Source organism: Thamnophis elegans, chromosome Z (genome assembly GCF_009769535.1).
Source record: "Thamnophis elegans isolate rThaEle1 chromosome Z, rThaEle1.pri, whole genome shotgun sequence".
Taxonomy (NCBI): Eukaryota; Metazoa; Chordata; class Lepidosauria; order Squamata; family Colubridae; genus Thamnophis; species Thamnophis elegans.
In genome coordinates this window covers 98736712-98749943 of record NC_045558.1, presented here as the reverse complement: position 1 = coordinate 98749943, position 13232 = coordinate 98736712, and the positions used below count along the sequence as shown (strand labels likewise).

Sequence of the window (13232 nt, the reverse complement as noted above, 5' to 3'; positions counted from 1 at the left end):
CTAGCATTTAATTCGGTTCAAGCCTTACTGACTGAAATTAAGAAAGTCAAAGTTTTGAAGTAGTCTATTTCTAAATTTAAATACGCCTTGAATCGAAATAATTAATTATATTTATTTCGTCCAGCATATATTAGATAACATATATAAGTATAAACCTGATTTTGAAAGCATGAAATGGATACGAATAAAAGGGAACATTAGGACAGGGACGGTAGGCACGTTGGTGCCCTTATTGCACGCCTCTTTATAGCTTATAAAGACTGTTCTTTCTGGTATCTGTGTTTGACTCATATATTTCCCACATTCACAAATCGTACTTAAATGCCAAACTCAACCCTATAAGTTCACTTTCAACGAAATTAAAACTATTTCAACGGCCAAGAGGCTCTGTTTCCGGGACAACTTCTCCACGGGTGAAGCACCAGCGTCCATGTTTGTTAAGGGCAAGAACGAGGAAAAGGAGGCGCCTCGTGCTGATTTCTGTCTTCCTTCAGCGCACGCGCGTTTCTGGCCACTGTTAATATAGGCGAGAGAAAATGGCGGTAGAAGGGCCGGAGCAGGTAAGCGACTCCTGAGGACTGCTGAGTCACATCAGCAGCTGCTGCCGCTTCATTTAAGAAGAAAAATGGTAGGGAAAGGGTATAGTTGGCATCGGTTATTTTTTGTTCTGCTAGTGGGACACAGGTGGAAGAGATGCGATTTCGGAAAGAAATGGGCTCTCATTGTATCCGGTCAGAGCAATAGGAAGAGGTGCGGCCTGACTGAGGACGGCGTTCCGGTCGTAGAAGGGCGTTTGTTGCTGGTGACGTTACAAGGAGGGCAGTTACTACAGCGTGGGGGGCGGGAGGGGGGAGATGGAGATGTACCTCCTATGTATCTTCATTCGCGTGTGTCCACCCGGTCTACCTCGAAAGCCACATCAGGAGCTGAGGATATTCTCAGCCCCTGAAGTGGGGGAATGGGAATAAGTCTCTGGAAATAGTATTTAGGAATTTTCGGAGATGTCTTGAGCTTTGCTTTTTGCCATAAATCTCCTCTCTCTTCCCTCCCCCGTAAAAATAACGTTTTTAGCCTCGGAGGATGCGGGGACCCTTGGGAATCATAAAAAAGAATGCATCTTCACTCCTGATCTACCTTGTTCTGTATTTCCATGATGCATTTTTGTGCTAACACCTGCAATGTAAATGCTTGTAATGACACAGATAACTGAATTGATAGGTGGGGAGAATGTACATGTTGTGAGGTAAAATACAAAAGTGCCTTGAACGTTCATGTTGTTGCTAATTCAACTTATTACTTAAGAGTAATAACTTTTCTGTGGAAGTGGAGATATGAAACAGATGTAAAGTCTGTTTTAGACTTTATGTTTTAAAAGAAAGAAAAGGGTTAGCTTAGGGACTAAAGGAAGTATGAATGGCAGTTACAAGGTGCCAGGAATTGTTCTCTGACTGAAAGATATACGTAAAAGGGAGGTTGTTTTATGATTTACCCTGCTTTTCCTTGACAGATGGACCTGGATGAGGGCAAGGGTGGTACAGGCCTGCGCCAGTATTATCTGTCCAAGATTGAGGAGTTGCAGGTAAGAGTTACTGAGTCCCTGAAAGATTAAAAGTGATGTTATTTGCTTTAAAAATAGAATTTTTCTTCTGATGAGTAAATTAAGCTTTGAAACATTTGGATTGTAATTGATTTGAAATGTGATTTCTGGATAACTTTGAACTCTCTCTTCATTATGGCTGATAATGTGTAGCACAGGGGTGTCAAACTGGATTTCTTCAATGGATGGATCAGTATTGTAGTTCTCCGTGGGCCGGCCAGGGTGGGGGAGATGGGACAGACACCTTCTGCAGCAAACCTGCAAGACCAAAATGGGCACTCCGTTTTCAGCCTGGATGGCCTCTTGCAGCACTTTTGCCCTGTTTTCACTTCTAGGGGCACTGCAGCCAGATCCAGCCTGTGGACCTTAAGTTTGACACCCCTAGTGTAGCATAATGTAACATTTGCATTAATGCTTCAAAAAGAAAGCAGTAATATGTAAATCCTGGTCTGGGGCTCCTAATTGTGAATAAAGAAGGTACGTATGCAGGAAAAATGGGGTTTTGACATACGTTTACTATATTTGATATGAATCTTTAAGGCACTGTGCATATGGTCTTGAACGCTCCTTACTAGTATGAGAGCTAAAACACTTGGTTATTAGTATTTGATCCAGTTTATACTGGGCTAGACTAGAAATAGTGCAGCTGCCTTTGATTTTCTTAATTGATAGTTTGAAGTGGTACAAATGCTTTGCAAAGCTGTTTACTCCAGATTATGTATAGCAGGGAATATATGTTTTTTTATTATTGTGCCTCTAAACAATGTTAATTGATTTCTGCCTGAGTTTTTTATGATGTATTGCCTTTTTCTTTTCCTTGAAGTTGATAGTCAATGATAAGAGTCAGAATCTAAGGCGACTGCAGGCTCAGAGGAATGAACTTAATGCCAAAGGTAAGTTAGAAATAGTGCTTTGTTTCATTGCTTCTATGACCAAGGAATGAAGAGCAGAATAATCAAAACTGTGTAACTATTTTGGGAGTTGAATATGGTATTTTAAACAAAAGTGATATAAGACAATCTAGATAATTATAAATAGGTTTTTATATTATACCTCCTAAATAGCTAAAATCAAATTTATACTGTAGAACACAATGGAATTGGTCTACATATATTCATACATAATTATACTTTTAATATTAAATATCAACAGAACAGCTTTATGAAGCACATGGTTTACTTGTTAAATAACTTTTAATTAAAGATATCTTTGCAGTCCTCAAATGTTTATACATATGAAGTTTATGTATTAAAATTTATTTTATAAGCTTATAGAAATGTGATGTTTTAAGCAAGGATAGGTGAAGAGAATATCTTAGTTGAAGAGTAGAAAATTATTTACTAGGAGTGTTCCAAGAATCCGAATGCCAGTTTGAAAACCAAGCCAGCTGTCTTTACATTGTGTACTTTAAGTTTTACTTTTCTGCCATCCATCCAATCACCCTATGTTGATGCATTATTTATTGTTTAAATACTTTACATATTCTAGTACGCCTGCTTCGTGAGGAATTGCAGCTTCTGCAGGAGCAGGGTTCCTATGTGGGTGAAGTGGTGAGGGCTATGGACAAAAAAAAGGTGCTAGTCAAGGTATGGTCTTCCTTGCACACATCTATCACTATTTTAGATATTTGTTCCCTCAATTGGGAATAGAGTGAAATATTAATTGAAAATAATAGTGTTTAATATTTTTTTAATCTTTACAGCAGATATATAGAATTAAACCCTTCTGCTCAAATCTTCACTCAGTCAAGATTTGTTAAGATAAAATTGTTGTGGGGGGAGGGGAAAAGAGAAGAGTTGCATGTATACCATAGGTAATCCTTGATTTGTAATGAATTATTTAGCAACCATTGAAGTTACAGCAGCACTGAAAATACTTATGACTGGGCCTTGCACTTATGACTGTCATGATATATTGTATTTTTTGGAGTATAAGACACACTGGAGTATAAGATGCACCAAGGTTTTGAAGAGGCATTAAAAAAAAAAAGTAGGTAGGTAGGTAGAGGGATAGAGAGGGAGAGAAAGAGAGAAATACAATAGGTAGGTAGGGAGAGAGAGAGTAGTTAGTTAAGTAGGTAGATAAAGAGATAGAGAGAAAGAAATAGAGAGAGAAATACAGTAGGTAGGGAGGGGGAGAGAGTGTGTAGGTAAGTAGAGGGATAGAGAGAGAGAAATAGAGAGAAATACAGTAGATAGGTAGGGAGAGAGAGTAGGTAAGTTGATAGGTAGAGGGATAGAGAGAGAAATACAGTAGATAGGGATTGAGAGAGAGGGACGGTAGGTAGGTAAGTAGTAGGTAGATAGAGTGGGAGAGAGAGAGAGAAATACAGTAAGTAGATAGGGGGAGAGAGAGAGTAGGTAGGTAGGTAGATGTTTCCAGGTGTATTTATCCAAGTGCTAGAGAAGGAAATAGCTGACAATCTGCAGCACCTAAGACTTTGTTTCTGCTGGCACAGCACTTGATCAATGTAATTCTCATCAATCAGTTAAAAGAGCTTTCCAAAAGGGGAAAAAAAGTTTTTGCACTTTGCAAACCTCGCGAAAACGGGCCTGTTCCCCCCCCCCCAAAAGGCATGAATAGCCTCGGGGGGCTTGCAGAGTGCTGGGGGGGGACACAAAAATGAGCAAAAAATGGGCTTATTTTCACGAAAACTGGCCCATTTTTGTCAAAAAAAATTGCATGCATAGCCTTGTAGAGGCTTATAGAGTGCTGCTGGGGGCTGAGGGAGGGCAAAAAAATCCCTTTTTTGCTCATTTCTGCCCTCCCCAGCCCCCAGGAGCTCTCTGAAAGCTTCCATAAGGGTTGGTGGAGGGGGTGGGGCTTTGGGGGGCAAAAATGCTGTATTCAGTGTATAAGACGCACCCAGATTTTCAGCCTCTTTTTTGAGGAAAAAAGGTGTCTTATACTCTGAGAAATACAGTACCCATGGTCATGTGATTGAACTAAGAGTTTGGCAGCTATATGTATTTATGATTTTGCAACATCTCAGGCTCATGTTAACCTCATTTGCAATCTTCCCAGCAGCTTTCAACAAGCAAAGTTAGTGGGAGAAGCCAGATTTGCTTAACAGGGTTAAAAAAAAAGTTGTAAAATTAGGTGTAACTCACTTAACTACCTTGCTTAACACCAGAAATTCTGGTCTCAGTTGTGGCCCTAAGTTTAGGATTGCCTGAATAAAGAGCATTAATGTAATAAACACTGTATGCATCCTTGTAATTCTTAGATCTTTGAGACAAATTGGTAGGAATGTTGATAGCAATGCTGTATTTGTGATGTTGGAATAAAATTGACTAGCAGCTGTGATGTTTAAATAAAAAATTATCTAGTTAAAAATTAAGCCTCTTAATGTAGTTTGCCACAATATTTCAGGACAAGAGCAGCAAATATATTGTTTTATTAAATCCTGCCCTTATTTCATTATTAACTCGTCAGCAGATATACATAATATGGTTTAATGGTGAATGTTGAATGAATCCATTTTTGACCTGCCTTGCAAAATAAACTATCCTTAAATAATGTAGGTTTTTTTTCTAGCTGTTTCATTTGCTTTTGCAAAAGAAGCTATGAGCCAGCTGTTACTGTACAGCTATATAATAACAGCATTGCTTATTGACCTTAGCTTGTTGGCTATTAAATACAAAAAATATTTTTCCAGTAGAGTTAATTGGCCATTTTGTATTTCAGGTTCATCCAGAAGGCAAGTTTGTGGTTGATGTGGACAAAAACATAGACATCAATGATGTAAGGAAACTGTTTCCGGCTTTCGGGGGATAAGGAAGGCCATACAGTCTTTCCTAGATCCGGATGTGTGATTCACCCCCAGTGGTTCATCAGAAACGACCTGCTTCCATTACTTACAACTTATTTTCCTCTTTACTGTCCAGGTGACACCAAACTGCCGTGTTGCTCTGAGGAATGATAGCTACACACTGCATAAGATACTACCAAACAAAGTGGATCCTCTAGTTTCATTGATGATGGTGGAGAAAGTTCCAGATTCCACCTATGAGATGATTGGTGGCCTTGACAAGCAAATCAAAGAGATTAAGGAAGTGATTGAGCTTCCAGTTAAACATCCAGAGCTTTTTGAAGCTTTGGGCATTGCTCAACCGAAGGCAAGTGAAAAGTGTTTCAAAGGGGCACACAAACCTTGAAAAATTGAAAGGACATTAGACTGCTTTTGAAAAAGACTTCAATAAGATGGGAATATCAGAGGTTAAGAAGAGCTATAGCATATGCAGTCCAAAAATCTCAGTACTGAGATCTGGTAAATAATGTGCTTGAGATATTTGAGAACTTGCATGTGGTTCTTGCATGTAATGGGCTAGGTGGGTTGAGGACCTCCACGTGCAATGTTCTCTGAAAAGCAATAGGTAGACACTGGTAATTCATAATTCAGTGGGTGTTGAGGCAAGCTTATTTGAAAGTAGTTTCTTTGGGTATTTTTCTCTTGATTTATAGGTTAAGATATGCTTATAAGATTTAGACATTTAGAAAAGACCTCTCAACCTTTTGTTCCTGGTATTCTCTGTGTTTTATGGAGGAATTCAGACAGCTGAAAAGGGTCAAGAGACATCTACAATACCACTGTAGGAAGATGAAGAATGAATCCAAGCTACTATTGAGGCCTACACTGTAGGGTTAAGAGTGGGCAAATGTCAGTATTTCTCCACTCTTACTATGTCCATAGAGTGCTTCCTGATGACCTTGTTTAGGGTTTTCTGGATCCTGCGTACGGGAGCTTTAAAGTTTGCCTTCAGGCTATACTTAAGAATTTTCAGTGCATCCGATAGATAAAATCTATCTGGATTTATTCTCAGTTGCAGACAAAGCATGGTGCATGTGCTTTGGAGATGCCTGAGGAATGAATTTACCCAGTTATCTGGGAACACATTGATCCTCTTGGACCCAAGGAAGTGGACAGGGTTCTCAGAACTGTAAGTGTTGGTCCCCTGTGAATGAGATCCATGTCCTCCTGGTTGTTAAATCCACCTGGGAGAAGACGTGGGTGGGTCCTAGTGATGTTTAATTCATCCTTGAGGGAGGGGATATAGCTGGTGGTACTTAAAATCATGCTGGTATACCTTCTCAAAAAGCCATCACTTGATCCCTTCTTTCTGGATATTTTTGTCTTCTAACTTTCCTTTTTAAGAAAGCTTTAGAGGATCCTGGATGATACAGATTGTTTGCACCCCTTTTAGTCATGTTTCAAGTTCAGAAAAGGGACAGAAAGAGCATTGGTCATACTTTTGGATGATCTCTAGCAGGAATAGCAGTAGACTTATATACCGCTTCATAGGCCTTTCAGGCCTCTCTAAGCGGTTTACAGAGAGTCAGCATATTGCCCCCAACAATCTGGGTCCTCATTTTACCCACCTCGGAAGGATGGAAGGCTGAGTCAACCCTGAGCCGGTGAGATTTGAACCGCTGACCTGCTGATCTAGCAGTAGCCTGCAGTGCTGCATTTAACCACTGCGCCACCTTGGAATGGGATGGAGGTAGTGAATTCATATGAACTCTTCACTTCTCAATTGTCTTTGATATATCATCACCCATGGTTTTCATTTAGATCAGCTTTCAAGATTTTTTTTTGGGGGGGGGGCACAATTTTATACTGCTTCCCATTCTCCCTCGAAGGCTAATTCCAATCAGTGTTGACAGGTCCAGCCTGTTGTTCCTGCTTAGCAGAGTACTGCAAGACTTGGTGCCCTCTCTACTCCTTTTTAACATTTTTAACTCTGTTTAACATGGAGCTGCTAGATCAGATTATCCTTCATCATGAGGTATCAATTTGCAGATTCAGGTGAGGTATCACGCTTAATTCACCTAGGGTATAATTCTGTCCTGGGTGGATTAGGTGATGTCACGGATGTCCTTTTGTGCTGCCTACTGTGGTAGGGAACACGATGAACTGGCTGTGAGTTGGAGGCTCACAGCCATCTTTCGTCTTGGATAGGGTTGTCCTGTCCCAGACAGACCCAGTGTGTAATCTGGTGTCCTGAATCCATGACTCGTACTCAAATAGTTAGCAGCTATGATTAAGAGGGCCTTTTGATTGGCAGCCTAGGAAGACTGCCTTCTCTGCTGTCTTATGGACAGAGGTAAGATGGGCCTGCACTCTAGTAGCCTTCTGGAAGAATAAGACCTGACTCTTGACAACTGGCATGGGGATCGGAGAGCAACATACAATCCTAGGAGTGGTTGGTGGTTTGAGGACAGTCTATCTTTTTAACTTGTTAACTTTTCTTTTTATCTATGTCACTTTTGTATGTTTCTTTGTGGTTTTCATTTGTAAACCCCCCTCCCCTGAAATGGATATTGTATAAATTTGATAAATATTGCAATTGATTATAGGCACTTTGGAAAGGGAATTGCTAATTGCTAAATGGTACTGAAGCTGATTCTTATTGAAGCACATCACTACTTCTCCAAAACAATGTGTTAAACTCATAGCCATCTTTCCATGCCTAAATGCGCGTATGTATGTCTTGTTTAATTGAATGTCTACAGGGGGGGGTACCAGCATGCTGCATAAAATCTCTACTACATTTTTTGAATTTAGAATTCTTGTATATCCCCCACTAATCTTAAGTTCTCTCATACAGGGTGTGCTATTGTATGGACCCCCTGGCACTGGAAAAACTTTGCTGGCCCGGGCTGTGGCTCATCACACTGACTGTACTTTCATCCGTGTCTCTGGCTCTGAGCTTGTGCAGAAATTCATTGGAGAAGGTAACTTTTGGGGAAGGATTATGCAGTTTGGAAATTTAATTTATGCATTGGCCAACTTCCATCATTAAACAATGTAGTTAAGCGAATTTACACACAATTTTATTACTTTTTTGCTGTAGTTGTTAAGTGAATCCAGTTTACTTCATTGACTTTGTTGAAAGCTCCCTAGAAGCTCACAAATGGTAATCACATGACCATAGAACGATGCGACTATAAATAAATGATATTTGCCAAGCGTCCAAATTTTAATCACATGAGCATAGGAGATGTTGAAATGGTTGTAAGAGCACATACTGGTCACGAGTCACTTTTTTCAGCACCACTGAAACTTTGAATGACTTAAGTCAAGAACTACTTATAATTGGCACTTGAATTGCACCTAGAAGACTGGTAACAATGCAAGTAGTGGAGCAGAGTTGTCACAAGGATATATTAAGGCATTCCCATTACTATCCGTGCTAGTGAATTCTAGACCAGTTGGAGCTTCTAGATGGTGTTAAGGATAGCCCTGCATTGCAGTATTTTCCAGGTGATGTAATTCACCAATATAGTAATCATGTGCAACCTGAAAAAGATGCCTTGGAAAGGAATTCAGGAATAGAAAATGGAATTAAAATTAGAACTGCAGCTAAATATTTAAAAGAATCCATGTTTGTAGAAGGCTTACTGTGATCATTTCAGGGGACTAAAGGAGTTAATATGCTTGATTTATGACAGGTGCACGAATGGTACGTGAGCTGTTTGTCATGGCACGGGAACATGCTCCTTCCATCATCTTCATGGATGAGATAGACTCCATAGGTTCTTCTCGCTTGGAAGGTGGATCTGGTGGGGACAGTGAAGTTCAGCGTACAATGTTGGAATTGCTCAACCAGCTTGATGGTTTTGAAGCTACTAAGAACATCAAGGTATGTTTAAAGAGGTGTGATGTCATAAGCTTGTGTTCACCGATTCTGCTAAGGTAGAATTTTTAAAATCTTGGTTACACGACAAAGCCATTGGGACTTCAGACATACAGTTCAGAATTTTGGAAGATTTTACAAATCATGAGAAGCCAAAATGAAATACATATCCTAGATAATTGCATATATGAGTATAAAGTTATGCCAATAAAGGGGAGTGGATGTATAAAAAGAATTTGGATAGAGGTTAGTTATATAAGGCAGACTTGTAATAGATAGCTCAAAAGAGACTTTTTAGGCTTGGGAGTGGGATATGATAAATGTTCAGTCCAGTAATGTATCTCTTTGCAGGTAATTATGGCAACCAATCGCATAGACATCTTGGATTCAGCCCTGCTTCGTCCTGGCCGCATTGATAGAAAAATTGAATTCCCACCTCCAAATGAAGAGGTAAGAATGGGGTAGCTTTTCACTTTGCTTCTTGTAATAGACTTTCTCCAATAAAGAGAGAATGTCCTTCAGCTGTTCTGTATTGTGTTTTCTATACTGTTTTGGCTCTCTTTTTTGATTCCAATAGGCTCGTCTAGACATCCTGAAGATTCATTCTCGTAAGATGAATCTGACAAGAGGAATCAATCTGCGGAAGATTGCAGAACTAATGCCGGGGGCTTCCGGGGCTGAGGTCAAGGTAATGGGGTGATTTAAAGGGATGCCAGATCAGTTGCTGTAGCTTTTAAAATGAATGGTATTTCTAAAATAGAGTCATGTATTATTAGAAATATGTGGGGATGTAGTTTTTTAACTTGTGAATAGGAGGGATATTGGCAAATATTTTTTTGATATTAAAATGTCACCTCGGCATTTTGCTGTGTAAAACTGTTTTTCAACACCGAAGAGACCATTATTTGCATGGTTCTTTTTTTGATATTTTTTTTTATTTTAAACACATAAACACATCAACAAAAACAAACACACAACTTAAAAACAACATAGGAACAATAAGTTCCATCGTATATCATACAGCAGTTCCAAATTGGTTTCTTTGCAGTTAGTGTTTTCCCTACTATACATTTCTATCTTTCATTCATAATCTCCTTATTCGTTATCCATTTGTATGTACATTTATTTATTTAAACTTAGCTACTTATGACCAGATATTATTTACCTATATTATGCTATATATTTTTACTGTCATTTGTTTTCACGACTGGTAAAAATGAATGTTGGTGTTAAAGCATATAATTGCTAAATGTTTCAAAAAAAATATTTCCAAGAATTAGTGCTTGAATTAAAATTAGCATTTTATGCATACATATGATTAAAAACTGCACTGTTAGCATTAGGAATAATTGTATTATTTTTAGATGAGAAAAAAGATGGTCTGGCTGAGCTCTGTGTTCACTGATATTTGAACGGAACAGGACATTATATTGTACTAATTTGTGTTGCAGGGTGTATGTACAGAGGCTGGAATGTATGCATTGAGAGAGAGGAGAGTACACGTGACTCAAGAAGACTTTGAAATGGCTGTAGCAAAGGTACTTTTGGTGATTGATATAAGAGACAAAGGAAATACCCAATATATACAGCTGTCTTCCCTAATGAGCTATTCTTATATATTGAATTGTAATGCTTTTAATTTTGAGTCAGAATATCCACTTGGCATGCTAAGTGGGTGATAATATCCCTGGACCTATGATGACAATTAGGATTGGAATTTCTGACAAGTGATAAGGTCATAAAACATGGTTGCATCACTTAATGATGGCAATCTCTGCAGTCCTGGTTGCCATTTTTAACTGAATCCTGTAGTCATTAGGTGAGGCAATCATGAGAAACCAGCAGGAAGCTGTATGTCCTAGACTGGCAGGCACATAAGAGAGTGGAAGAGAAAGTGCAAGAGGCACACACAGGGAAAATTAATGAGGGTGAGTTGTTGGGTGGGTCAGGGAAAGTGCACAAGAGGCATGGGATGGGTCAGGGAGAGTGCAAGGGTGTATATTTGCCTTCATTGTGTACAAGAAGTGTAGATCAAGGATGATGTGCACAAGCAACATCAGGAGCGGATGTGAGGCACAAGTCGCTGATTGTGCAAATGGGCAGTATAAGCATAGAAGGATTGTGGAGTGTGCACGGGTACGAGAGACTTACCACAGGAACTTTTGATCTTCTCTGCTGGCTTCTCCATAAATTTCTGTGGAAGCAGCATGGAATGTTGCAAATGGTGATCATGTGATCAATCTTAAGTGCGAATTAATTGCCAAATAACCAGATTAGTCACATGATCATAGGGGTGCTAGCAAGTCGTAACTACCATTTGTTCAATGCCATCATAACTTTGAATGGTTGCTGAATAAATAATTAGGGTGACAATTAAAATTGTAATGGAGTACTACTTATGGTGAGGAGTGATTAAACTAGAACTGCCTTTTTCCAGAGAAGCCGTAGCATGTAATAGTGGACTTCTCAAAAGTTGAATTACTTGAAGCCCGACATTTAATTGGATAGATGAGTGATAGCAGACTTACATCAAAAACTCCTGCATTTTCATTAAAATAGAATAATGAAGGTAACTTGAAGGTACAATTTTTCTTATAGAATTAACTAGTTGAGAGTTTTTTTGGTCAGGAAGAGATAATAAAATATATGGATTTAAACAGCCAGCCAAATGGTAGAAGAAAGCTTTTAAAAAGCTGCAATTTATGTGTTACTTTGTGCTTTGTATCTAATGCTGCTTCTCCCTTGGCAGGTTATGCAAAAAGACAGTGAGAAGAACATGTCTATCAAGAAGCTCTGGAAGTAATAAAAAGTTGCTGCTATTTCATCAAATTATTTCCTAATGTCATTTACTTGTTTTTCATGTAATAAAACAATATAAATGATTGTAAATGGAAAAGGGGAAAGGGTTCTTTTAAGAATTTGTTCAGCTTTTCAGCAATGACATTAGTTTATAAAACCAAATGAATTGCATGTTTTCTCACTGGAAACATTTTAGGAGATTAGGTCCTCCTAAAAGTCTGGTTAAGTCTGTAATAATATGTCTTTGAAACAGTGTTTTCGGGTTTTGTACTTCTACTCTAATTTGTACTTAGGAAAGGTACATATTAGATTTGTGTGCAACTTGATCCAGAACTGAATATTCTGTATCAGTCTGCTACTTCATGTTACTCCAGGAAATTCTGGAAGTAACTCTTCCAAACCAGACTGGTGCAGAAAACAAGAAGAGTCTGTTCTTGGGTTGAAAAATTTTGTGTATACCTAATATCTTTGTGCCTATCAAATGGTAAATATATTGAAATTGTCATAATCAAGTTTAAGGTAGAGGGGAGAAAAATTACTTAGGGAGAATGTCTTGAAAAATATTAAAATTGTGGATATTAAAATAACTCATTCACATTTTAGTAAAGCTCCCTTGACTAGCTTATTTTGATGTCTAAAAAGCAAGAAGTAGAATTGCATGCATGAATAGAAAGTTAACTAAATAGGTTCTTTTGCTTTATGAAGTGAAAATTGTACCATAAGGAAAATTTAATTAAATAATTAATTACTGTGAAATTTTGAAAGTAGTTCAAAATTAAACTTTGTAATTTTGAGATAGAGAACCTGCTTCCCCATCCTGTTCCCCTTCCCCTCCAATAAACTAAGTAGCAACTATTTATTGGGCTGTTTTTGTTAAAAACTACAAACCTGTGTGCGGTAAATCAGGACATGCAATTGTTGGGAGCCTAAGAACTGAATTTAGTGGACTCATAGCAAAATCTAAGCTTTCAGGGAAGAGGCTTCTTAAGGCCTCCTTGAACTATGGTCAAAAGTAATAATAAAAGTTTCATGTATATGCCATTGTAAATGTGGATGAGTTCCTAATGTGTTGCTGAACAATACTTTGGAACTACTGATCTTTTTAACAACTTCAAAGTAGTCTTCTCATTACATTCAGAACCAGCTGTATATGTGTTGTGATCAGACATAAAACTAGATGATTTCATGTATTCAATATA

General features: G+C 38.5%; 1 protein-coding gene across 1 annotated transcript; it reads left to right on the top strand.

Annotated features, from left to right (window-relative positions):
* Positions 1-476: 476 nt before the first annotated feature.
* PSMC5 (proteasome 26S subunit, ATPase 5) lies at positions 477-12888 on the top strand. Its single transcript, XM_032235204.1, has 12 exons — positions 477-560; positions 1508-1579; positions 2421-2490; positions 3086-3183; positions 5285-5341; positions 5485-5715; positions 8206-8332; positions 9050-9240; positions 9586-9684; positions 9812-9922; positions 10686-10772; positions 11984-12888. The coding sequence occupies exons 1-12, from the start codon at positions 537-539 to the stop codon at positions 12035-12037; spliced, it is 1221 nt and encodes a 406-aa protein (XP_032091095.1). The 5' UTR covers positions 477-536; the 3' UTR covers positions 12038-12888.
* Positions 12889-13232: the final 344 nt, after the last annotated feature.